The sequence below is a fragment of the Hemicordylus capensis genome, chromosome 1 (genome assembly GCF_027244095.1).
Source record: "Hemicordylus capensis ecotype Gifberg chromosome 1, rHemCap1.1.pri, whole genome shotgun sequence".
Classification (NCBI taxonomy): domain Eukaryota; kingdom Metazoa; phylum Chordata; class Lepidosauria; order Squamata; family Cordylidae; genus Hemicordylus; species Hemicordylus capensis.
The window spans coordinates 141,683,432-141,711,430 of NC_069657.1; the positions used below are offsets into that span (position 1 = coordinate 141,683,432).

A 27,999-nucleotide genomic window follows, 5' to 3' on the forward strand; every position below is an offset into this window, starting at 1 on the left:
AAATACCCAAATATCTTTGGGAGCTCAATGCAATTCGAAAGCTCTTGCTAAAAGCCATGGTATAAATTGTGTGGAGAAGCTTTTCGAGAAGCTGGTTTGGAAAGTTCTGAAATTACACAGGTTTTTCTTTCCAAAGGTTTAGAAAGAATCTCTTGACTTGTTCAGGGATCTTTTGAAGAGCTATTTTGTTTTTCTTCTGATTTTTATGAGTTATAGTGGTGTCTAAGTTTTGTTGCCCAAGTTGAGCAGTCTAATGTAATTTAGGCCACAATGTAATTTGGTGGGACATGATGTCTAAGCCAGTGGTTCACAACTTTTGCCATTGCAGGGACAGGTCATCCACATGGGACTACAGGAGACAAAAGGAGTGGGGTAGGGAATACCCCTGTCAATCTGTTGACATCCCCAGGAATCTTAGTTGCTTCTCTCTTTCTTGTAACCATGATCCATGGTTTTGCACTTTCTTAAATGCAATGATGATAAATCTCAACAATTCTGAACAGTAGGATGATTTGTTTGGGCTACGGCTCACTCCACTTCAGATAAATGAACATTTGAAGCTGTTCCATAGTACCAAGGCAGTTCATTGATCTATCTTGCTATCTCAAATGACCTATGGTCACTGTTCCATGGGGAGGGAATGTTTTTATTGAAAGATTGCTTGAATCCACAAATGGGTTGTGCTGCTCTGCTAGTGCCACAGGGACAGGCTCCACCTGCTGCAAAATTCTCAAGTAACTGTGCCAAAAAATTAAGTGTCGTTGTTGTTCATCATTCTCTTCACTCTTTCAACTTGTTAATGTGGGGCTTCAGGGGCAAAACAGTGGGTTGGGTAGCAGTGCCCCAAGGGTGGTGCACCCAGATTCCAAATAGGGCAAAGGGCTGATTTCTTATGAATTTTTGAGGTTTACGCGTCTTTAAGATTTTCCCCATAGGGAATAATGGAGGTTTCAGCAGCCCCATAACTCCACCTGGGGGGCACTGGGATGGCCCAAAGCGAAAGGTGGTGTAGTGCACAGAGGGTGCCAACCACCCCCCTGGATTGCTAACCCATTGGGGTACTGGCCTTTGTTGTTTCTGAAGTGTTGCGTTTAGATTCTCTGGTAGCAAATGAGATTTTTAATGAAAAACCATGAATCCACTCTCATATGCTACTAGAGAATCTACTCTCAGAACACCTCTAGAACAACAAAACCCTGTACTTCATATGTTGGCAACCCATGTGGGTGGTCGGCACCCTATGTGCATTACACCGCCACTTGCTCTGGGCCACCCCAGTGCCCCTCAAGTGGAGTTACAGGACTGCAGAAACCTCCATTATACCCTACAAGGAAAATCTGAAAGATGCATAACTTCATTAATTCTTTAAAAATCAGCTCTTTGCCAAATTCCTCTCAAAAAATTGTGGTAGCTTCCTTGTACCAACTGGGTACTACCACCAACCACACTCCACTCTGGGCCACCCCTCCCCACCCCCACCCCCACGTGAAGCTATACTTTTCCTGAAATCTCCATCATACCCAATGGGGAAAATCTGAAAGACGTGCAAACTACAAAAATTCACCAAAAATCAGCAGTTTGCCCAATTCCTTTGAAATTTTTGTGGTAGCTTCCATTCATTGGGCACTATAACCCCCACCCACTCTTTTGACCATGTGACTGGTTTTTTAATCTGAATTAATTCAGATTCGGATTAATTCTGATACAAAACAAAACTGGGGTGATTCGGAAGGCTTAATTTCGGACAAAATACAAAATGGGGTTGATTTGGATTTGGTACAAATCGAAACAGAAACGTGCAACCCTAAAGAACAGTTGAAGCCATCTGTTAATCAGAGCTACTGCTCTTGGCTGTATATTAAGAAAGGATACTGGGGAAGCAATATTCCTTCTTTCTAGCACAACAGTGAATCTCATTCCTGAGCCATGTGTACAAATCCCATCCCCTTTCTAGAATGAGTTGTGTTGTAATAGGAAAAATGATACCCAGATTTCTCTCAGCTCCCCTGATATAGCCAGACTATATAGCCTCACTACCAAAATAACCAGGATTGGCCTGCCATGGGCTGAGCTATATATTAGACTACCCAAATATGTTTCTCTTCTGAGTGGTCACTTGCTTCCACCCTTGAGGCCTCGCAACAGAGGAATTCTAAAAGTTCAGGGGTTTTGAGATCAGAATGAGATATTTCCCCCCCAAAAGGGAATATCTGCCACTCTGAGCTGCCGTATGGTATAGCCTTACAGCATCCAGAATATTTACCTCTGTGGGGCCACAGCACAGGACCTTGCATCCAAACACGGAGGTTGACAAAGCAATAGAGAACTCCAGAACAGTAAAGATGATCAGGAAGCTTATAAATGTCTGAGAAAAAGATACACAATTTAGCCAATGGTCTAAGCCAAGTCTGCACAAGTAGTCGCCTGCCAAGCCGAACACCGGCCTTGCATTGTGCTTGCCACACACTTGACAACCTTTGTGTCTTGCAGTCATAAGTAGGCAGCAAAACCAGGAAAGTATCTGGTGGGCAGGCCTTTTCTAAGCTGATGCCATCATTCTACAGTTTCAGTTTAAGACCAGCTTGGACAAATCTTAGAAGCCACAAGAGAGGCTGCACAAGCTATTTTCAGTGTCACTTGGAAAAACCATTCACACAGGAAGAATGGACAAGCTGTTTCCATATCTAAATGTTGTGCAGAGCAACACTGTAGCCATCTGGCTTGCTGGGGTTGGATGTATGACTCCATCCCGAATTCTGCATGGACATGCTCTTAGGCGACACAGAATTATTACTCTCAACAGCAAAAACAAAAAATTGCATGATATTTTGGTCTTACTTTTAACTGACTTTGTTGCCTACATTTGATTGACTTCATGACTGTCTGAAACAAATCCATAACATGATGGGCTCTTTCTGGTGTGGGGGAAACTTATCAATATCCATTTTGTCTCAGCACTTCCTAATTTTGATTATATTTAAAGCAGTAAGAACAGTTGGGCTAAATGGCCCATGATAGCACCATGGAGAGTTATGGAGAACAGGCCTCCTTTCCCAGTTAGTTAAACCACCACTCTTTTTCCCTGGTTAGGGCCTAAAACTATGTTCTAAACCCTGACTAGCACCAGCCTTTTTCTTTGTAAGATTCAATTTCTCTGAAACCAGGGAACCATGTCTACCCCCTCCTCTATTTGTCAAGACTTCACATCTGTTTAATAGTTGCCAAGGAGACATCACAACTAGACATCAAGTTAATTGATGCAAATAGGCCACCACCAGCCCAGGTCATGGTTTCTCTATTTAAGTGAGATGTGTATGGTGGGGGCAGGAATACTTGTTGGGAGTGCCTCCATCTATTCTGAATTTACACGTGCACAGAAAATAACCTTCCAACTAGGGTTTCCATATACTGGCTCTCCAAATCTGGGCACCCTGATTTGCATACCATGTAAATTGGCTTGCAAAGAATTTGCATATCGTGCAAATTAGTAGGTGCACTTTCCAGATGACTTGTATTTACTCTGGATATTTACCAACAACTGTTGAGGAAGATATCTTTGCCTGACCATTTTCCTTGGCATATTAACAAGAGCAATAGAAAAAAAAATGCACAGCTTTTCAGTTAAAGCTGCAATTCTGTACACACTCACCTTAGAGAAGATCTGATTGAAACTAAAAGTGCTTATTTCTAAGTAGGCATGCATGGAATGTGCCAAAGACCTTCAACATTACAATACACAGCCTAGTAGTCAGGCAGTGATTTACATCAAAAGCAAGCTATCATTTCAACTGCCTGATAGAGATCCCCTGCTGATAAAAAAAACAAAGGCAACATTCCTCAGGGGATTACTGTACTTGTGTAACTCTCCCAGATGGCCTACTGCCTTACTCCAAGTCCTGCAGTTGAACAGAATAGTGACCACACATTTTGCTCCATAACTCCGCTTCTACAAGGGCTTTTTGGGGTTGTTGTTGTTGTTGTTTTAAATAAAAGCGGGAATCTGGTGGGAGGGGCTAAGCAATCCAGGTGACATGCTTAAAATCCAGGTACTACCCAGAAAATCAGTAGAGATGGAAATGCTACTTCCAACCAAAGAGGATGGCTAGAACATCCCTGGCTTTGTGCAATATCTGATGGGAGACATATACTAATAAGTGTTTTTCCTTTGATGGTTTATTATAAAAGACTAGACTTTGTTAAAAACAATCAGAGGATAGGGACTCAAGCAGGGGTCCATGGGGCCAGAGGTTTATTTTTGCCTGGCTGGGTCAAAGAAGAGCAAACATGCTTCTCAGAATGGCTTAAGATGCGGAACAATCTTTTTGCAGCCCTAAGAAACTAGCCTCCTGATCTTCACACTACCACCTGATCAGTATGTTAGAAATGTATTGTGTTTTTGTATTCTTCTTTCTGTTTTCATCCTGACCTTTTGTTGGTTTCAACTTTTTTTGTAATACTCCAAAGAGCCCAAGCGAGCCCTTCCCTATCATTTTAGGCAGCCCTTGCTGCCTGAAAGCATCTATTCCCCTTTCTCTCCCTCCAGCGTTTGGATGGGCAAGCGCTCGCTCGTGGGCGGGAAGGGGATTTCTTTCAGGGCTCAGGCACGCCCCATGCGCGTGATGTCATACGCATGGGATGTTGTCAGAGGGGCAACTGAGCGGGGCTGGACCCACGCCGCTGCTTAGCTGGCTCTGTGCCTGCCCTGATCATAGGGTACTTCAGCTCCAGAGATATCAGGCAGATCTCTGGCATCACTTAAATTAAGGTAGAGATAAATAAAATAAAAGCACCCCCACCCCACTAGGATCACTAGAGACAGTGGCTGGAACAGACTTTCTTGATGTCCTGCTCTACGGAGGAATCTGCTGCATGGTCCCTGACAGATGGCCATCCAGCTTCTGTCTGGAGACTTCTAGCAAGGCAGCCACTGCATGAAGCAGGAAGATCCACTATCAAGCGGCTCTTATACTTAGGAAATTTTTTCTAATGTCTAGCCAGAATCTGCTCCTTCTAATTTCAACCCATTAAGTCTAGTCTTGTCCTTAGGAGCACCAGAGTGTTTCTTCTTCTTCTGTAGGACAATCCTTCAGATATTTGAAAATGTCTATCATTATCCCCTTTCAGGCTCCTCCAGGCTAAGTATACTCATGCGATTGGTTTCCAGATAAGTCATCATCGTCATTGCTCTCCTCAACCCTCTCCAATTGATCAATCTTCTTCTCAATTGTCCCTTTATTCTGCTCTAACTAGCTTATAAATCAAATCAGCGCTTTATATTTTATACTCCCCCCACCCACCCACACGTTTGGAAATAAAGTCATTTACATTCTGGATTAAAAATGCAAATGTTTGTGATCAGACATCATGAGGCTATTCACACGCATGTGCAAAAACGGGCTAAGGGAGCATGCCTGCCCGATCCCAGAGGCACCATGGCAGCAAACCCACCTACAGAGCCTCCCTTGAAAATAAGGTTAAGGGAGCGAGCGCTCCCTTAACCCCATTTTCCAGATCATCTGTCAACCACAGCTGCAAGCAGCTGCAGCTAGCAGACTCGGAGCAGGAGGCATTCTCGCACGGTGTATTATTGGAGCTCTGGGGGGCGGGTCAACACATCCCGGGGCCCTGATCCTCGGAACTGCCAGCAGGAGCAGGTGCTCAGCTGGGATGTTGCGAGGATTGTCTGCGGGGAGGTAAGTGCTTTTGAGCTTCCTCCGTGCAAAAAGAAAAACACCAGGTAGCCTTTTCTCACTGCACATGAGAAAGGGCTCCATGTCTATTTGCAGCAGCATTATGAAGATAGGTCGGTAAGTAGCAGTTTGTTTTTCTTTTAAAATTGTTTCTATGCTTCTGATTTCTCAATTCTACAGATGTACAATATGAATCTTTCTGCACAGGTCTGATGGGAACTCTTTCTTTCTGATGCTGAATATAAAGCTTGAGATATTTCATATGCAGAATTATGCATGTGATATGAGATTCCATGCTTATTGTTCAGGAATGGCAAAACCTACCCAAAGAAAGGCATGGTTGATAATCTGATTTCGGTCCAGCTGTGATGACAATATGAAAATTATCTCTAACACTGCAACGGCACAGCTGACAATATTCATTCCCAGGGTGCATTTCACCTGAAGAGAAGGCAAAAAGAGACATGGTTATTTAGCACTGAGCTGACAGTTCTCATGGAAGAATTTTGGGTTCAAATCTGAACAGATTGGGGACAAAAGGGTGACAAAACTAGGTGTTTTTTTTAATGTTTTGCCAACTTCCTGTTTCACTGCTACCAACAGTTTTGCAGCAGCAGTGGTCCTTCCAATGGCTGTCAGCTGATGGCTGCCACCATTTGTTCTCTCAGAATTCACCCAGGAATGATACTTCATGACAATGTAGCATTCTTCCCAGAGGCCATTTTGGTGGGGGGAACAGCTGCTACTGGCTGACAGAGGAGCCACCACCATCACTTCTGCAACTGGTAAGCCACCATGAACCTTTTGCTGCAATTCCCCCAAAGATTGCCAACATCTCCCTATACTTTTTGCAGTCCTACTAATGGGACCATGAAAGTGGGATGGGAATTTCTCCTCAAGCTTAGCATTATGTTGGAGGGAAGTAAGAAGTGGGGTCCCTCAGGGATCTGTACTGGGACAGGTGCTTATTAATTTATTTATAAATGATCTAGAAGTTGGGGTAATCAGCGAGGTAGCCAGATTTGCAGATACTAAACTCTTTCAGGTAGTGAAATCCACAACGGATTGTGAGGATCTCCAAAAAGATCTCTCCAAACAGGGCAAGTGGGAGACAAAATGGCAAATGCATTTCAATGTAAGCAAGTGTAAAGTGATGCACATGGGGTGGGGGGACCCACTACCAACTTCACATATACACTGATGGGATCTGAGTTGTTGGTGACTGACCAGGAGAAAGATCTTGGGGTCATGGTGGACAGCTCATTGGCAGTGTCGGCTCAGTCTGTGGCAGCTATGAAAAAGGCCAATTCCATGCTAGGAATCATTAGGAAGGGGATTGAAAATAAAACTACTAATATTATAATGCCCTTAATCAAATCCATGATGCGGGCACATCTGGAGTACTGCGTACAACTTGGTCACCGTATCTTAAGAAAGATATTGTATAACTGGGAAAAGTGCAGAAAAGGGCAACCAAGATGATCAGGGGCCTGGAGCACCTTCCTTATGAAGCTAGGCTACAGCATCTGGGGCTCTATACTTTAGAAAAGAGGTGACTAAAGGGAGACATGATCGAGGTGTATAAAATTATGCATGGAGTGGAGAAGGTGGACAGAGAAATTTTTCTCCCTCTCTCACAGCACTAGAATCAGGGGTCATCCCATGAAACTCAAGGTCAGGAAATTTCGGACCGACAAGAGGAAGTACTTTTTCACACAGTACATAATTAATCTATATGGAATTCTTTGCCATGGAATGTGGTGATGGCCACCAGCTTGAATGGCTTTAAAGGGGGCTTAGAAAAATTCATGGAGAACAGGTCTATCAATGGCTACTAGTCTGGTGGCTGTGGGCCGCCTCCAGCCTCAGAGGCATGATGCCTCTCAATACCAGTTGCAGGGGAGCAACAGCAGGAGAGAGAGCATGCACATATCTCTTGCCTGTGGGCTCCCCAAAGGCATCTCTGGTGGGCCACTGTGTGAAACAGGATGCTGGACTAGATAGACCTTAGGCCTGACCCATCAGCGTATACTTGAAGTTGGGGTTTTTCGTCCCAATGTGCATCACTTTACACTTGCCAACACTGAAGCACATTTGCCATTTGGTTGCCCACTCCCTCAGTTTGGAGAGATCCTTTTGGAACTCCTCACAATCCGTTTTGGATTCCACTACCTGAAAGAGTTTGGTATCAAATTTGGCTACCTCGCTGCTTACCCCAACTTCTAGATCATTTATAAATAAATTAATAAGCACCTGTCCTAGTACAAATCCCTGAGGGACCCCACTTCTTACTAGGGATGTGCGAAACGTTTCAGATACAAAACATTTTGTACCCAAAACAGCCTGTTTCGGGTGTTTTGTAGACAAAACAAAACACCCATTTTCCAGATCCAAAAGTTTTGTATACAAAACAAAACGTCCCTGTTTCGGCTACAAAACGTTTTGTTGTTTCGGACCTCCATTTTGTAGTGATCTCTGAGTCAGTCTCCATTTTGTGTTTGACATCTCTTTGAATTTCCCACCCTTCCAGCCTTCTGATCAGTGACCTAAATCATGGGCTGACCTGCTGACAATTCCCTCCTTGTTCCCCATTGGCTCTTTTGCTTCTTCCCACTCTTTACTGACCCCACATTGGCCAGGGGAAGGGTTGCTAACCCATGGGGTGCTGGGTTCTGTTGTTTCTGTGGTGTTCTGAGTGTAGATTCTCTGCTAGCATATGAGAGTGGATTCTTGTTTTTCACTGAAAATCGCATATGCTACCAGAGAATCTACAATGAACACCTCAGAAACAACAAAACCCAGTACCCCACAGGCTTGTGGGTATGGGGGTGGTTGGCACCCTATGTGCACTACACAACCCCTCACTCTGGGCAACCTCAGTGCCCCCCAAGTGAAATTATGGGGCTGCTGAAACCTCCATTATTCCCTATGGGAGAAATCTTAAAGACACGTAAACTTCAACAAACCACAAAAGATCAGCCCTTTGCCCAATTCCTTTGAAATAATTCTGGAAGTTTCCTTGCCCCCATTGGGCACTACCACCCACCACACTCTGCTCTGGGTGATCCCTTTCCCCTTGATTTGAAGCAATACATTTGCTGGAATCCCCATTATTCCCTATGGGAAGATTCTTATAGATGTGTAAACTTTAAAAAAGGTCACCCAAAAAATCAGCCCTTTGCCTAATTCCTTTGAAATTTGGGTGGTAGCTTCCACCCATTGGACACTACCACCACCACCCACTCTTTTTGCCCTGGGACCCTTTTTAAAAATCCAAATCGATTCGGATTCGGAAAATTTGGCTACAAAACAAAACAGGGCTGATTCGGATTCAGAAAATTTGGGTTCAAAACAAAACGGGGATGTTTTGATTTGGATATAAATCGAAACAAGAAAATTCCAAAATGCACACCCCTACTTCTTACTTCCCTCCAACATAATGCTAAGCTTGAGGAGAAATTCCCATCCCACTTTCATGGTCCCATTAGTAGGACTGCAAAAAGTATAGGGAGATGTTGGCAATCTTTGGGGGAATTACAGCAAAAGGTTCATGGTGGCTTACCAGTTGCAGAAGTGATGGTGGCGGCTCCTCTGTCAGCCAGTAGCAGCTGTTCCCCACCACCACCACCAAAATGGCCTCTGGGAAGAGTTAATAAATCCACTTTTTGCATTGATTTTTTGGGACAACTTCAAGTTCATAGCAAAGTCTCGCAGTAAACCTGCAGTAAAGCTTGCTGTGTGAAGAACACCCAGGTGAGCTGTTAAGGGTGTGGCTTCAACTAAGAGAATCCATCATCCACTCCTCTTGTTGTTATTCAACCACCTATTTTTCCCTTTTCAATTATATTAGAATTCCTCCCTCAGCAACTCTTTCATTAGGGTGCATCTTATCTTTCCTTCTTTTCTGATAGCAAAAAGATGAACTGTAACTTCTGAAACTGTAAGCAGAGAGATGGCCAAGTTTGCAGATGAGACCAAACTGTTCAGAATACAAAGAAGCCAACAGTGAAGAGCCTCCAGAAGAATCTCTCCAAACTGGTGAATGAGCAACAAAATGGCAAACAAGGTTCAATGTAAGTGTAAAGTGATGCACATCTGGGTTTTAAAAACCCCAACAACACACATTCCCCTGAGCAGGAAATAAATCTTGGGATCATGGTGGAAACATCAACTCAGAATATGGAAGCTGTGAAAGAAGAAAGGATTGTATATAAAACTATTGTTGTACCACTCTTATACAATGTGTATATTGTATAAGATGCGTATATTGTATACAGTGTGTATATTGTACCAATCTTATACAATATGGTACAGCCACATTTGGAATAGTGTGCATAGTGCACCCTATTGCAATATTCTTTTTGACACCATGTAGTGACCAGTCTCCCCTCCCTCTAAAGAATTAACAGGAAGTGAACCTTTGTCTTAACTGACAGGCTGGTGAACAGAGCTCAACCAATCAGTACACCAGGTGGGTGTTGCTGCAGGAGGGCAACTGTAGATCCTGGAGAGACAGGATTTCAGGATGCTTGATTCTCATCAGGAGCTTGGTGAGTTCAAGGGGAAAGGAAGCCAAGGCTAGTGGCTTCGGAAGTTGAGGGCAGGAGAAAGTGTGTTAGTAAGAATTTGTGTTAGAATTTCGGTTTCTTTGGAATGTGCTTTGCATTTCCTAAAAATCTGTTATTTGCAACTAAGTAACTAAGATTTTACTGTATGCTGCCCCAGTATCATTCGGGGTGCCTTTGAAGTATTATTGTAACCAACTAAGTATTTTTAAGTTTACCTAACCAACAAAAGCCTCAGACGGAACCAGTCTGTAGTAATTGAAAAGGGCTCTGCAACCATTTAAGCGTTCTTAAATGCAACCTAAAACTGAAGCTTAAGACAACCTATTTTTGTAGTCTTTTGAATAAAAGTTTTTTTCTTTGTTCTTTACCTTTTTCAAGCCTCCAAGGGTGGTTATTGACCCAGCAGGAGGAAGAGGGGATTATCTCTGGTGTATAATGTGTCTCAATGAGAGCTTGGCCAAATTAACAATTTAACTCCACGTGCAGGCAGCAGGCCTGGGAGAACAATTGGCTTTATATGCTTGCTTGTTAGCAAGGAGGAAAAGGCTAACGGGAATCTTTGATCACTCCAATTCCCATTCAGAATAGCCTGTAGGAGAGATCTGGTGGCAACATTTTAAAATCTACCAGAAATACAGAATAGTTTTATGAGAAGCCCACCCAGGCAGCTCAGCAGGGATGATTCCGTCCCCCCCCCGCCCCCACGTGAGCTGCTTTGAGAAAAAAGCTGTAATCTCTTACATACCACATGTCAAAAAGCATATTGCATATTGAAAAAAGAAAAAATTATAATATTTAGGGCTTTTAATTTTTTTTAATGGCAACTACTGGGGGGGAAGGGGCATGACTGAGTCTAATAAAACAATGCATAGTGTGGAGAAAATGGAATTCATTGCCATAAGATGTGGTGATAGCCACTAGCTTAGATGGTTTTTTAAAGCTAGCTGTTTGTTTGTTTATTATTTGATTTGATTTATATACCACCCTTCCAAAAATGGCTCAGGTGGTTTGCATCTTACAACATATTACTGGTGTCAAAATCTGTTCCAAAAAAAATGAAAACAAATGACAAATTTCCCACAAAATTGTCAGCCAGTTTTCTTCCTTCAGTCACTTAAATAATGGGTTGTATCCTAACTCCGTCTTCTGCTCACAGAACATGTGATTATGCAAGAGGGGTTTGTGTGTGATTTTTGCTGATTTCTCTTTCCTCTCCAGGCTTCTGAGCAGCATACCATCCTGTTCCTGAGGATCCCGCAACACTCAGGAGCAGATTTTTTGAGAGTACAGGGGCTGGAGACAGAAGGCAGATTGGCAAATTGCCCCCTTGTGTAATGGACAAATTACTTGTCCATCTTGGACAAATTATTAGACAAATTCATGGAGGATAATCCTGTCAGTGGCTGCTGGTGTCAATGATTCCATGCTACCTCCAAGTTCATGGGCAGTCTGTCTGTTCTATCCCATCCCATCTCATAGACAAGAGATCTGAAAGGTGAGGAGAGGATGCAATATGCTACTTCTTTGTTCAAAATGACTACATACTACCTTCGGGTTCAGTTTAATACCAGTTGCAGGGGAGCAATGGCAGGAAAGCTGCATTTTTTTATCTCCTGCTTGTGGGCTTCTAAGAGGTACCTGGTTGGCTACTGTGGGAAACAGAATGCTAGACTAGATAGGCTTTTGGTCTGATTCATCAAGGTTCTAATTATGGGGTGTGTGTGTTTTTAAATGAACTAATTGACATATGAAATCAAACAATAAATCATCAATTTGCTTTTATATTTAAGTCAATTTTCTGTAAGGATCTCTAACCAAAACTTCTCCGCACTCTCAGCAAATGTTGGGGAAAGCCATGGCCATTAAAATGTTATAAATATAATTAGAGCTTCCCCATCTCTGACAACTTTTAAGTCTTTAAAGACACATTTTTTCACCCAAGCTTTTTAACTAGACTTGTGGCTTTAAACCGTTTTAAGGTTTTATGTCCATCTTAATTTGTTTTATGTTGTTGTAAACCACCCAGAGATAGAGGTTTAGAGTGGTGTACAAATATAATAAATAAATAAAAATGATATTAATTTGTAGTCTAGATCCTTCTTGAGTAACTCACATTTCTCATAACATAAAAGTCTTGTTTAGGCATTTTTGTACCCAGGAAGACTGTTGCACCTGCACAAGGGAGGAATGGTAATTTGCCAGATAGACTGTCCCTTACTCTGGTGCACTTCTTCGACATGCTCCCCGCTCACCCAACCCAGCTCTCCCAAAGCACAGCATTTGCCTGCAGGAACAAGCACTGCACCCAGGGAGAGATTCTCCCCATGATCAGGAATGCTGACTGCCCGTTGTTCCAGATGACATGGAAAAATTTTCCTGACAAAGAGTGGGGACATAGCTACAGAGCATATCAGTGTCTGAGCTGGACTAGCTGAGGCACCATTTCTCCTTACCCAGTACAACAACACTTAAATGGGGCTCGGGACTTAGCATGCTGAAATCTCCAGTCTTCTGGCCTTTAAAGCATCCAAGCACTTTATTATTTCTTAGGTTCTCAGCACACAGGGCATTTTCCACACAGGGCTTTTAGCTCACATCTTCTCCAGAATGGAGGGTGTGTGTTCACATATTGGCCACATTTACTCTGAAGTCCCTGTAAGCTACTGGGGAGCAAGCACTTCACACATGATATGTGTTTTTCATTGAGCATTAGAGTGTAGCCCGATTTATATCCAGGGTAAAAAAGAAATCCGCTTTTTGCATCAGTTTTGGGGGGCAACTTTGAACTCGCAGTAAAGCCTCGCAGTAAACTCATGGTAAAGCCTGCTGTGTGAAAAACGCCTAGGACACAACAGGGGTGGTCTGTAATGTACTGTATTAGCAGCAGCAGCAAAAGTGAAATTTCCCGATTCCATATACGGATTAATGTTAAAAGAATCACTTACCCGCTTTGGTGTGAATTTGTTTGCAGTTGCAACTGAGCATGACCCAGAAATGAGGTACTATTCAAAACAGAGAAATTGATCCTTAAGTTATAGACATGTCTTTCTAAAACATGGGTTAATTATATCCCTTTTGCATTCCAGTCACCTACTCCATTTATTACAGCACAACGTATAACCAAACAATAATTCAAGACTGAAGCAAGGTTTCTAATCACAGCCAAGATCTCAAATCTCCTGTGCTGGTCTTGGACCATAATAAAGATGATTGATTGATTGATCTCAAATTGTTCTGCACAATGTCAGATACTACACAAGCCCAAGCAGAGTTTGTTATATAGCCTTGGAGATAAGTCCCAATGAAGTCAAAGGATATAAGTTTGCACAGGATTTACACCTTAGGTCACTGACAGCACAATCTATGCATTATTCAGAAGTCCTGCTGTGTTCAGTGGGGTTTACCAGTGGTGTTGTGCTGCAGGGACCGGCAGGGATGCAGTCCCAGTACTTTTTAAAATCCAGGGTCTCAGCAGGGACGCAAAGCCCTTTGCTTTCTAACAGGAGCGTAGGGAGGCTGGCTGAGCATAGGGAGGCTGGCCCCCTGGACCTGCCCTCGCATCTGACATCAGACACGGGGGTGTGGTCTCCCTCCCAAACTGGGCCACGTGGCTCTGTTTGGAAGGGAGATCAGCCCACGCTGTGTTGGGCAGCGTGGGCCGGAGCGACTCTCGCTGCCTTAAAGGCAGGGAAAGCCATTCCAGCCACGCTGCCAATGCAGCGTGGGCCAATCTGTCTCCTAAACAGGGCCGCGTGGCCCCATTTGGGAAGGAGATCGATCGGCCCCACTGCGTTGGCAGCAAGACCATGAGCAGCTCTTCCTGCCTTTAAGGCAGGGAGAGTCACTCTGGCCATGCTGTCAATGCAGCACGGGCCGATTTCCATTCCAAATGGGGCCGTGAGGCCCCGTTTGGGAACAAAATAACACCCCCTGCGTCTGATGTCAGACGCGGGAGGGGGGCGTGTCTGGGGTCACGCTCGCAAACCCTGATTGGTGGCGGCCCGGGTTCTTTGAACCTGTTCACCCAATGATGGCTCCACCCCTGCTTTCTAAATGGAAATCACAAGCTGTTCTTGCTATTCCAGCAGTTTGTTACATAGCTGAATATCGGACTACAACTGATTCTATTACCATCCTTCCAGCCTTCTGTTACAAAATGTATCCTCCACCCTTTGTGGTTGACAATCCAGATTTCTCTTTTGGGTGAATAACCATGAGGTCCAAGCTCTGTATAATTAGGAAAATATCCTTGACTTCTGTTAACAGAACCTCCCCAAATGACTGCATTTATCTAAAAGGGGTTGTGGCCACCAAGGTGGGTGTGGCTGTCATGGCTATGGAGGCTGTCATGGAAAAAGCCTACACTTCTGAATTTGTGACTGCATCACTGGGGTTTACTCCCCGGTATGTATGGGATTACAGCCATAGTCAAGGAGGTATCAAGCTAGAGATTGGCAAAGACTTTTCAAGATTTTGAGGCACCTGGGACCAACCAGGAGTTGACTCTCCTAGGTGCTTTCCAGATTACACGCTACAACAGTGTCACTATGTGTCCCTTAAATGTGCTTCCGTACTGCCTGTACTTCGACACTGCAATCCCTGCACTGCCAGCAAGGTGCGGTTCACATTTCCAATGCCTTCTTTCAGATTTTATCCTTGAGTTTTAGTCCTACAATATTGCATGTGCGTCGCAAATAAACAGCTGTATTTTCCCATTATAGGGGGTTGCACAAGCTATTTACATTTTCAAAAAAATCCTGCCAAGCCAAAGCATTTTATTGCTGAACAGTGTAATCTGGGAAGTGCCCTGGTTCCTCTTTGGGCTGCTATTCCAGTTGTCCTCTTTTTTCTAGCTTAGGTCTTGTGCCTGTAGCAGCAGAAGCAACACTTCAGCAAGTGAACCTTCCCCATTGTTTATCTCCATGTTTGGGAAATCACCTGGGCCCTTTCCAGATTTGGCACTCCAACAGTGTCACTGTGTGTCCATTAAGTGTACTTCCGTATTGCCTGTGTATCGACATTGCAGACCCTGCTCCGTCAGCAAGGTGCCATTCACATTTCCGATTATGAATGTGCACAAATGAATTTTTTTGATTCAATTTGTGCCTGAATTGAATCACCCTGAATTTTTTTGTGTCCAAATCTATCCCTCCAAATCACCCAAGATTTGATTTGGATTTGATTCAATTTGATTCAAATTTGGATCAATTCGAACCACTTATAAAGATCACAGGGGCATCAAATTTGGGTGGTGGGTAGTTCCCCCTGGGTGCTACCTACTATCCAAATTTCAAGGCAGAGGGACACTTGGCTTGATTTTTACTAGTTTTGTATATATCCACCATAGGAAATAATGGGGATTCAAAGTTGCCCTGCCCTAACCCTAACATGGATCCCCAGCTTTAATTTTAAAAAAAGCTAAGCTCTAGCCCTTGCAGAAATGGAGTTATGGAGCAAAATGTACAGTCACTATTTTTCAAGTGTTTGGATACTTTATCTTTGGTGTTGAATAACGTTTCCTCATAATGAATCCCTATGAGGATTCATTGCACACCTTCATTTCTTCTGTTCATTTTGACTGTCATTGGACAGTGCCATCTGTTAACCGCCATGTGCCAACAACACCCCACTCACCTGCAAGGCAGTGGGGTACTCAATTTATAGAAGCTCTTCTCATGATCCATGAGAACAGCTTCTGTCGGGTCTGCGGGGAGAGTGGGCTTAGCCCACTCTCCCTGTAGACAATCAAAGTTCAGCCCTGGGTGGCCAGATCGGCCACCCATATGACTGCCAGCTCCGTGCTGGAGCCGGTGGGGACTGCGGGGATCAGGGGCCGTGCAAACCCCAGAAGTCCCAGGATGCCCCACATGAGTGTGCAGGGAATCCTAGAGAGACCCCCGAGCCTGGGAGGCTGGCTGCAGCTTCCCGGTTGGGGGTCTACTCATGTGTCGTCGCATGCCATGGTGACAAACGAGCAAAAAAATGAGGCTAATGGAGCGCTCACCCCGTTAACCTCATTTAGGGGGAGGGGGACTTAGGTGGGCTAGCTGCCTTGGGAACACCGAGCTCGCCTGGTGGTTCCCATGATCACTGGGAAGTGGGCTAAGCTCCCTTAGCTCAATTCCAAGTGATTGTGGGAATAGCTTCATATTTTTTAGGAATATTGAAGTGTTTAGATTATTTGGTGTCTAATAACTTTTCCTCATAATGAATCCCTATGAGGATTACTTATACGCCTTCATTTCATCTGTTCATTTTGACTGTCAGTGGACAGTGCCAACTGCCAATGCCATGTGTCAGCTACACCCCCCACCCTCACACACTGGGGCACTCAGTTTATTTTTTAGGAATTTTTGAAGTGTTTAGATTCTTTGGTGTCTTCATTACACACCTTCATTACTTCTCTTCATTTTGACTCCACTGCTTTGTGGGTGAGGAATTAGTGGCATTGCATGCGCCAACTACCCCCCAACCCGCAAGCCACTGGGTACTCAGTTTATATTTTAGGAATTTTTGAAGGTGTTTAGACTCTTTGGTGTGTAATGAATCCTCACAGGGATTCATTATGAGGAAAGGTTATTAGACACCAAAGAGTCTAAAAACTTGAAAAAATTCCTAGAACATACACTGAGTAGTACCCCACTGCCTTGTGGGTTGGAGGAGGGTGTAGTTGGCACATGGCAGTTGACAGTTGGCACTGTCCAAAGACAATCAAAACAAATAACCACTGGGAGAGAACATCAGGAAATTTGTTGCAGGGTGCTATCAGTATGCTGATGACACCCATATCTACTTCTCCTTCTCCGCTATTCTGTAAAGGCAGTCTAAAAATTGAACAAACAAACAAATAATATCATCAGGAGAGGGCATAACCTCCCTAAATGCCTACCTGGAGGCAGTAATGGATCTGCCTCCTGGATGAGGGATAACAAACTGAGACTGAATCCAGATAAGATGGAGGTACTCATTGTGCAGGGTCGAAACTTGGGAGATGAGTTTCATCTGCCTGTTCTGGATGGGCTCACACTTCCCCGGAAGGAACAGGTATGCAGTCTGGGGGTGCTTCTGGATCCGAGCCTCTCCCTGGTGTCCCAGGTTGAGGCAGTGGCCAGAAGTGCCTTCTATCAGCTTTGGCTGATATGCCAGCTGTGTCCGTTTCTTGAGATAAATGACCTCAGAACAGTGGTACATCTGCTGGTAACCTCCAAACTGGATTACTGCAATGCGCTCTATGTCGAGCTGCCCTTTTGTGTGTTCTGGAAACTACAGCTGGTTCAAAATGCAGAAGCCAGGTTGGTCTCTGGGTCATTTCAGAGAGACCATATTGCTCTTGTTTTGAAAGATCTACACTGGCTGCTGATTAGTTTCCGGGCAAAATACAAGGTGCTGGTTATGACCTATAAAGCCCTAAATGGCTTGGGCCCTGGGTATTGGTTATGAACCCAACCCCCCATTGAGGTCATCAGGAGAGGTCTGTCTGTAGTTGCCACCGGCTCGTTTAATGGCTACTCGGGGACGGGCCTTCTCCACTGCTATCCCAGAGCTTTGGAATGCGCTCCCTGCTGAGATAAGAGCCTCCCCATCTCTGATAATTTTTAAAAAGTTTTGAAAGATGCACCTATTCACCCAGGCTTTTAATTAAATATTGTTTTAACAGTTTTAACATCATTTTAAAATATGTTTTAAAATATTGTTTTAAAATTTAAAGTGTTGTAATGTTTTAACTTTTACTTATCATTTATTTTGTTTTAACTACTGTTTTAATTTTTTGGTTGTCATTTATTTTAACTAAAGTTTTAATTTTTTGTTTGTTTGCTTGTTGTAAACCACCCAGAGACATGAGTTTTGGGAGGTATAGAAATATGTTAAATAAATAAATATAAAAAATGAAGGCATGTAATGAATCCTCATAGGGATTCATTTTAGAAAATTTATTATACACCAAAGAATCCAAACACTTGAAAAATAGTGACCACACATTTTGCTCCATAACTCCACTTCTACAAGGGCTAGAGCTTAACTTTAAAAAAAAAAGAGAGAGCGCTTGGAATCTGGGGAAATTAATAGGAGGAATCCGAATCTAGAATCAATTCGAATCTGGCGCAATTCGATTTGGACCCAAATCTATCCAATGGACCACAGGGGCAATTTGTTCTGTCTCCAAATCACGCAAATCAGATAGATTCGGGTACAAATTGATTCATACCAGAATCAATTCGCACATCCCTATTGCCAATGCCTTCTTTCAGGTTTTATTGCTGCATTGCAGTCCTACTAATGGCGGCCCATGAACGCACCCCTGGGAGGGTGGCAGGAGGCACTTTTAAGAGTAAATGAATTCGGTGCTTACCTCCTCTTCCGCTGCACCTGAACGTTGTACGGTGAAGCAGCATGCCACCCAGCAGCCCCTGGCGGCAGGGAATTGCCTTTGCCACTCACCTGGCCGCTGGCAGGGGCTCAGCTCCATGAAACCAGGTGAGTGGCGGAGGCAATTCCCCGCCGCAGGGGCTGCTGGGCGGCATGCTGCTTCGCTGAACAGTGTTCAGGTGTGGCGGGAGCAGAGGTAAGCACTGAATTAATTTACTCTTAAAGGTGCCTCCTGCCGCCCCCCCAGTGGTGTGTTCACGAGCCGCCACTGAGTCCTACAACATTGTTATTAAAAACAACAACAATGTATTTTCCCATTGTAGGAGTTTAGAAAAGACAGTTCCCCCTGCTGGTGGCTTTGAGCAACATCCTTTGTCTACAGTTTCAATATGATTCTGCCAAGCCAAAGTAAATTACGGCTGTATTACCATGTAATCTGGAAAGCGCCCTGCTAAATGATGTTGGTGTATCCGGCTGCTGTTAAAGAAGTAGGGCAAGCATGACAATCAGCTGTCACCTCCCACCCCACCCCACCCTCAGAATAACTTTAAATGTTTCTAGGGCAAAACATAGTAAGGAAACAAAGATCAACAAGTACAATGTGGAGACGACAGAACCAACACACACATGCATGAGATTAACCAAACGTTTAAAACCCAGGGGATGGAGGACAATAAAAATGTACATCTTGTCATTCCAATACTTTAAAAGAAGTAAATATCCCTGAATGCTTTAAACCACAATATTATAAAGCATATGTGTAAGAAATGTCAACACTGTCCACAGCTGGCAAGCCCTAACAGGGTAAAATCCAATGCACAGGTGAATCTGAATAAACACATTTATTTCAACAGAAATTGAAGCATGCTTAAGATGGATTGTGGGGAGAAAGGGTTGTAGGTGAACAGAGGCAAATTTGGTAAATAGTTATTTAAAAGGATGGAGCCCTGTACACATCAGAATTTGCACCAAATAGGTGAAGTGTTGTATACAAAATCACAAACTGTTCAAAGAGTTGCTTTCTTGACCATATAAATTAGTTTTACAAACAAATTAGTTAGGGAAATGAAATTGCTAAATAAAAATTCGTGTTTGTTCCATGTTGTCCACCTCTGTGTGCACTCTTCTTAACTTCATAGCCACTTATTAAAGATTTGATCTTATTCCAATCTTTTGATTTTATTTTCTCCTCTGTGACACTATTATGTCAGCCCAGCTTCATGATATCGTCATTATCATGGCATGGCTTGCTACAGCCAATAAGATTAAATGGCAGTGGGACAAATATGATGAAGGGTAAAAAGAAGAAGGAAATGGTACCAAGAAGAGCAGCACTAAAATGTCGTCACAACAAATGCAAAAATGAGAAGTGCTGTTTGAACAAACAGAATAGGAGGTTAAAAAGTTTTAGCTCAGCTGCACATGAAATCCTCAAAATTCCCATAACAGTAATCTAGCCTACTCTCAAGGTTATAATACGTTTCAATTTCAATGTAATTTATAATGTGTTAATTCAACTCCAAGATATCATTTATTTAACTTACCCTTCTGTCCTTCTCACATGCTTTCCTTTATATAGTTGCACTGGCCAGGGGCGTAGCCACCATTGTGAGAATGGGTTCATAGATCCCGGGCCACTAATGAAAGGGGCCGCCGAAGCCTCATGGCTTAGGCTGTGGAGGAGCCCAAAGCAAACTCCCCCCTCGAACTCCCAGGCTGCCGAGAGCCCAGGGAAACTCTCTGTTGGTTATTTCAGGCAGCACCAGCTGCCTGGTAGAATGTTTCCCCCTTTCTCTCCCTCTAAAAAGAGAAACATGCAAATGGGGCATGGCTCTTTGTGTGTGACATCACACACAAAGGGGGCATGGCCAGGCTTCCAAGAGCCCGAGCGAGCTCTCAGCTTGTTATTTCAGGCAGCACCGTCTGCCCGATAGGACATTTTCCCCTTTCTCTCCTCAGAGAGAGAAAAGGAAAAACATCCTATTGGGCAGCCAGCGCTGCCTGAAATAACCAACAGAGAGTTTGCCCGGGCTCTTGGCAGCCCAAGCGTGAGAGGGGACAGTTCACTCTGGGCTTCTCCGGAGCCTAAGCCATGCCCCCATGTGTGTGACATCACACACGGGCGTATCTGAAGGGGACTTCCGAGTGGGGCTGGACCCAGGCAGCTGTTTGGCTCCCTCAGCAGCTGGCACTAGCCACAATCTGACAGAAGTGCATTGGACATCAGTGTGATTATCCCTGTTTCAGACCTCCTCCACCCTCAGATCAAATTGCATTCTGAATGCATCTATCAGTCTTCATCATATGAAACGACAGAAAGAACACTCACAAATAAAGGTGCTGACATTAGCAGCAAAACTGGAGTATTAGGACTGGCAGCAGACATACTAGTCCAAAAGACAATGGACATCAAGGCGATCATTATTTGGACAACCTGTGGGAAGAAAATCCATTATCACAGCAGCAGTGCAAAACACAATTTTTCAAGAATTTGTTTTCCTCCTCTTTGGCACCTCTTGGCAGAGGCGAATCTAGGGAAAATAGCGCCTAGGGCAAGCACTGAAATTGCGCCCCTTGTCCAGACATCCAACACCCATCTTTCAGATAACTTTATCATAATATCAGCTGAAAAATACAAGTCAAGCTCGTTAATCTTTTAATTTTTCAAAAACAATTTAGAAAACTACAAATTTCAGTATGCTGGGGCTCATGAAATACCCAAATACTATGTGGAGGTATACTTGGAAAACTAATGTCTAATTCTCTACTATGCATTGTAACATCACTATTACATAAGTTTTTAAAAGAAATGGAGAATTTGACTTTTCCCTATTTACTCTGAAAGTAATTAAAAGATATGCAGAGTAAACTGTGTCACTGCTTGGAATATATTCTAGTATTTCAGAAAGACAGTTAAAATGAGAGAAAAAGAGCAAGAAACTCCCAGTGGGCCTTAATACTAAGGCTAATTAATACTAATTTCACACTGATTGAAAGACAAACTCACCATTAATAGCCATATTATTAAGACATCACATTTAACTCACTTATAACAAGAAGCAAAGAGCAAATGAATACAATCCTAGCTCATAAGCTTCAGCTCATTATTCACAAGCCCTGATTCTCTGTACATAGTGCCAAACTGAATATGTGTACAGTGACTTATATTATATTAATTTAAAAAAAAAAAACCTGTAGCCCCTAAAGGCTGTGGGGTGGGTCTGCAAAAGTTCCCGCTCCCTTCGCTGGCCTCTAGGGCTTTGCAGGGACCATTTGAGCATGTGTGGTGGCCATTTATATATATAGCCACTGAAAACAAAATGGCTGCCACACATGCTCAAATGGCCTCTGCGAGGCCTGGCATGGGGGCCTCACAGAGGCCATTTGAGCATGCACAGTGGCCATTTTGTTTTCAGTGGCCATTAAAAAAAAAAAAAATTTTTTTTTAAATGGCTCCCCCCTTCAAGTGGCACCCGGGGTACGTGCCCTGCCTGCCCTACCCCTAGATACGCCCCTGTCTCTTGGAGAAAATATAGCTCTCTCCTGTTCCTGACTTTTCTTTTGCAAAGAACATGAAGGGTAACTAAGGGATGCACAGGGGAATCTCCATTGGATTGTAGAATCCCTGCCTCTGCATATTCCATACCCATCCTGTCCTCCAGAGCTCTTCACGACAATCATTATCACATAAATATTTAATTCTCAAGTCATTCATAAATCCACAGAAAAGATGGAACTAATGGTCAGAGTCAGAGATGCTTCTTCTCCCACTTTCCATTTCTATAAAAATCCCTTCTTGCTCCCAAGTCTGCAGTGACATCTTCCCTTCTCTAGCCTTTCATTATGGAAACATGATGTCTTACCCCCAGAGCTTTGGGCTCTCCCTTGAGGAATCTGTTCTGTAAGCTCTGTGACTGGGAATCCATAGGACCAGGTACAGAACCAGGTATAGAACCAGGTAGAACTTGCAGAGGCTGGACAGTATTGACGCCATTCTGGGAGATGACCATGCATATTCCACTTGGTAGATTGTTCATGGGTTATGCAGTAGGGAGTTTGATGCTGTAGAAGTAATAGAAAGGATAATAAAACAGTAATAATAACACATTTTCTTTGTTAGCCGCTCCCTAACAAATTGTTCTCTGAGTGGCTCACAACACAACAGTAAAAACAACCAATTAAAATACAACACAAGACAAATTACAGTAAAAAACAGAAAATACAATACAAAACATATTAAAAAAAATTAAATCAATTTTTAAAAGCCTGCGTGAACAGAAAGGTCTTTACCTGGTGTCTAAAAGAACAAAGTGACGATGTCAGGCAAGCCTCTGAAGAGGCTATTCAGGGTGCCATCACCAATAAGTCCTCTTTTAAAAGAAAACTTATTTTATCCTGCTGTGAGGATGGACAAAGAAGAGCCAAGTTACAAGCAGTCGTGGCCAGTACTTTAAAACAGTGACCTGTGATCTAGGCCTGCCCTCAAAGAAATTTTATTGGGACCTCAAAGTCCTTAAAAATTTTTAATCAATACATAGTAAATGAGTTTGTTCATGGTTTCATCTATGCAGAAAAGAACAAGCTCTTGAGGCCATTAACACAACCAGGTGGGTGATGTGGAAGGTTTGCTTAATTCACCTTCCCCCCCCAGACAAGCACTTGACCTTTCTGGGAGTGCGGATTATGCTCCCAGATGCATCGCAACCTCCAGAGATCCCACAATGCACCGCACGACATAGGTGATGCATTGGGGAATTCCTCCAGGAGACGGGCACTCTAGGTGCCCATCTCTGTGTGCAGCCATCTGGAAGCAGCCCAAGGTCACACAAGAGCAAGAAACTGGAGTGTTCACTCCCTTAACCTCGGCTAATAGCCAGGGTAAATAGCGGGGCTAGGCGGGGGTGCTCTGGCAGGATCGGGCTTGATTCTGCCTTGAGCAGCAGAGAACCATCACCTGCTGAGGTCCTGTTGCCAGCTTCAGCCACAGTTCAGATTGCCCAGATGAGCTACAGCTGTGTGGGGGCCAATTCCATCAGTCAGGCTCCAGAAGTCCACATGAGAGGTGGGGTCTGGGGTCCTCTATGGAGGCATGCCCAGCACATGGATGTGCTGTGTTTCCTTGGGAAGGTGACTGGCACATATGTGCCACATGTGTGGTTGTATGTGTGTATGTATGTGTGTGTTGCTTACAACCTGTTTCTCCTGAAAGTGTCTGGAGTTGTATTTTGGAGCTGATATTATGGTAAAAAATATCTGAAAGATGAGTGTCAGATGTTTGGACAGGGGCGCAATTTCAGTGCTTGCCCTAGGCACTATTTTCCCTAGATACACCTCTGGTGCAGAGTAGGGAGTCCCACCATACGAGTATCTGCCATATAGCACTGCTGAGGGCAACACATCTAAGCGGGCCAACGCAAATGCTCTGCAATATTTGGGAACTATTAGGGCTTGACAGTAATCAGCTGGCTTGGTGCTAAAGGCATGTCTCCATCATTTTAGTCATTTTGGGGCCATGCTTAACTCCTGTTGCCATTCCATGTCCAATATTATTATCTCTCAACAGCTTTCAATACCATCAACCATGGTATCCTTCTGGATCACCTGAGGGATTTGGGGACAGGAGGCACTGTTTTACAGTGGTTCCGCTCCTATGTCTTGGGTCGATTCAGATGGTGGAGCTTAGTGACAGCTGCTTTTCAAAGTGGGAGCTATTATATGGAGTCCCCCAGGGTTCCATTCTGTCATCAATGCTTTTTAACATCTACTTGAAACTGCTGGGAGAGGTCATAACGGGATTTGGTGTAGGGTGTTATCAGTGTGCTGATGACACCCAAATCTATTTCTCCTTGTCATCAACATCAGGAAATGGCATTAGTCCCTTAAATGCCTGTCTATAGGCAGTAATGGGCTGGATGAGGGATAATAAACTGAAGCTGAATTCAAGCAAGACGGAGGTGCTCATTATTAGGGGTTGTAATCTGCAAGATGGAATAGAATTTCCTGTTCTGGATGAGGTTACACTCCTCCAGAAAGAACACATTCATAGCTTGGGAGTACTCTTGGACCCGGGTCTCTCCTAGTGCCTCAGGTTGAAACTGTGGCCAGGAATGCTTTTTACCAGCTAATTGATTCAACAACTCCACCCATCTCTTGAGAAGAATGACCTGAAAACAGAAGTGTATCAGCTGGTAACCTCCAGGTTGGACTTCTGTAATGCATTCTATGTAGTGCTGCCTTTGTATGTAGTTCAGAAACTTCAATTAGTTCAAAATGTGGCAGCCAGATTGGTCTCTGGGGTATCCTGGAGAGACCACATTATGCCTGTTCTCAAATAGTTGCACTGGCTGCCGATATGTTTCTGGGCAATGTACAAAGTGCTGGTTATTACCATTAAAGCCCTGAATGGCTTATGTCCAGGTTCCCTAAGAGAACGCCTTTCTCTACAAGATCCCCACCGCTCATTGAGAGCACCCGGAAGGGTCCATCTTCAGATGCCACCAGTTCGTCTGGTGGCAGTCTGGGATAGGGCCTTCTCTGTTGTCACCCCTAGGTTGTGGAGCGCACTCCCCATGGATATAAGAGCATTGTCTTCATTGGAGGCCTTCAGGAGAACCTTAAAGAACCATCTTTTTAGCCTGGTTTTTAATGATCTTTAGTTTCAATGTTATCTAGTTTTAATTGTCATTTTAATCTGCTTTTAATTGTTTTTTTTATTTTAATTGCTTTGGTTTTATTTTAGTGTAAACTGCTGTGAGCCATCTTTGGTAAGGTCGAAGATAAATCAAATAAAACAAACAAATAAAATAAAATAAAATAATCACATTTATTAATGGACTTTTTTTTTTTTTAAGAACAAAAGTACAGCTGCGCAATGACTAAGGATGCAACCTCTTAGCATTCCTGTTCTGGTTATTGTTTGTTTGTTTCATAGGCAAACACCTAGATACAAGTGGTCACAAGGGAAACAGGAGAAATGAGTGTAGCATCAGTCTGCAATATCCCCAAAACGTATCTACTGCAATGTGGAAGCAATGATGTAATTCTGCTTGCAACTTATACCAGAAAAGCGGCAATAAGAGTGATGCTGCAAGGAATGCTTGTGGAAGTTCCCTAAATCAGCTATTTCAGTTTTAAGAGTGTCACTACATTTCATGGATAAGAATGCAGTCTAATGTCTTTTTCCAAAATTATGCCAGTAGTCCAGTTCTTTAATACCATCAACAACAGTCTTTCAAAAATGAAAGCAATGAAATAAAAGGACAAAAGTGGATCTTGATATTCTTGATAGCTTGACAATATCTTGATGTATTTCTTATATCTTGATGTATAAGAAGTTAAGGTTAAAACATAACCTTAATTGTAATTGTTTATCCGATTAAAATAAATCAATTTGAGTAGAGAAATAGTGTATTATAGCATTTGCATTTGCCCACAAACAAAGAATAATGTGACCAGCACTGGCCTTTTGGTAGCATTCAGCCAAGATTAGGGGTGTGCACAAACCAGTTTTTGTGTATCAGTTTGAATTTGGACCAAATTCAAACTGAACTGCTGGTCTGAGAACCAGTTCACTCAAACTTAACTGCTGGTCCATTCAATCAAATCAGCTTGAATCGATTCAACCTGGTCCAATGAGCTACGCTTGTAAAGGGGAATTTGGTGAGGATTCCCCTTTACAAGCAAAAGGGAATCCTGCCTTTAAACAGTTTCCAAGGACCACTGTAGCAGTGGCGAGATGGTACCTTTAAAAGTAAGTGCTCTAGCTGGCAGTGGAGGATCAGTAAGCACCTACTTTTAAAGGTGTCTTCTCACCCCCGTTCCCCAGACTGGGCTTGGTCCAGTTCAATTGCGGACCACATCCTCTCTCCTGGAGGCTGGTTCGTTCCACAGCTGAACCATTGAACCGGCCCAGTTCATTGCAGACTGGTTTGTACACACCCCTAGCTGCAAAGATGCAATGCTACCCAGAAAACTGGCAACTTTTTATTTTAAGACTAAGGCTTGGTTCACACATACATGTCCATCACTTGATGACTGCAACATGACTATCATGTACTTATCATGTGCTAATAGCCACCAGAGAATACAACATGTAAAACTTTCACACCAATGTACATCGAAAATTTTTCATTGAGGCAATTCACACATTCAGCCACCAATCTTCACAAAGTGATGCTTTGTGTATGTGTGAATCAGTAACAGAACCAATAAGGAAGGAAAGCTATCTCATTAGCCACCAAATTATGCTAACCTGGAGTTCATAATCTAATGCTGAAAGGTCTGCTGACAGCAGACTCAACATAACTGAGGCATGTGGGAGAGCTGGGGCGGGGGGGATGGGAACAGCTCCTGCTTGCCTAGATCTCCTTCATCCATTGCTTTCTTCTCCCAGTGTCCATGCTCCCAACAGTCCCAGTCATGGTGCCCTGCTCAGCTTTGATGGGGTTGGAAACAGGAGGTTCCACTGGAATAAAAGAGCAAACTGATCTGCTTTCATTATAATCCACTCCTAAATTCCAGCTAACAAAACCAAACCCTCCACGGTGTGAACTCAAATCTTAAGCCCTTACTTAATACTGGAATTTCATCACCAAAATTATTGAAGGCAGGTTATTAATTGCTAGTTTTTAATTACTGGAACTGGCCACACTCAGGGAAAGCTCTCTCCTTTTAAGGAACAAAACTTACTGTTCTCGGAATTATCTCAGGTCACAGATTGAAGTTCTCAGAAAGGAGCAGGGCCCCGACTCTCAATGTCCCAAGGATCTTAGGTTCATTCAATCCCAGTTTTTCACGGCAACTGCCAGATATGACAGACTGCTAGTAACTAGCAGAGTTTCTTCATGATCTTAAAGTAAGTCACACAAAACCACACCATGTGTTTCCCAAGACTGGATTTCCTCTATTCGTTGATTTGACTTTTTCACATCCTCTTGCCCCTCAAAGTCATGGCAAGAAAGATCAAGATATGCACCAAATTCCAAAGGTACTATGTTTATTTTACCAGGGTGCTTTTCAAACTACGTGGGAGGAAGTGGTGTAAAATCCTATAGTTAACCCTAACATTTTAAAGCCACCGTCGGATTTTACTTGCTCCCAGGAGAGAGAGAGAAATTCACCCCGGTGAATTTGTGCATGGACACAGAAGACCTATTGAGGAGTTTGCCGCTGCCCTGTTCCCCAACCAAGCCTTGTGCACAGCAGTGCTCTTTCTCTGGACCTGTCCCGTGATTTGTGCAAGAGCTCTTGCAAAATAAATAAATAAAAATTGGTGGAAAATAGTCTGCCGTGCAAGCCACACTTCTACAGCTACAATCCTATATTTGCAAGGAATCCCATTGAACTAAATCATTTCCTTCTGGGTTAACCCAGCA

General features: G+C 43.4%; 1 protein-coding gene across 2 annotated transcripts in view; it reads right to left on the reverse strand.

Annotated features, from left to right (window-relative positions):
- The window catches only part of LOC128335194 (membrane-spanning 4-domains subfamily A member 4A-like), a 48,588-nt gene that overhangs the window by 17,865 nt on the left and 2,724 nt on the right, over window positions 1–27,999 (reverse strand). For both annotated transcript variants that reach the window (XM_053273179.1, XM_053273169.1), the window contains exons 2-6: window positions 22,489–22,687; window positions 20,955–21,059; window positions 13,204–13,260; window positions 6,015–6,131; window positions 2,264–2,365 (exon numbers count right to left, since the gene is read on the reverse strand). In XM_053273179.1, coding sequence (XP_053129154.1) covers window positions 2,264–2,365; window positions 6,015–6,131; window positions 13,204–13,260; window positions 20,955–21,059; window positions 22,489–22,662 — 555 coding nt within the window. In that variant the 5' untranslated portion in view covers window positions 22,663–22,687. The remainder of the gene's footprint in view (window positions 1–2,263; window positions 2,366–6,014; window positions 6,132–13,203; window positions 13,261–20,954; window positions 21,060–22,488; window positions 22,688–27,999) is intronic.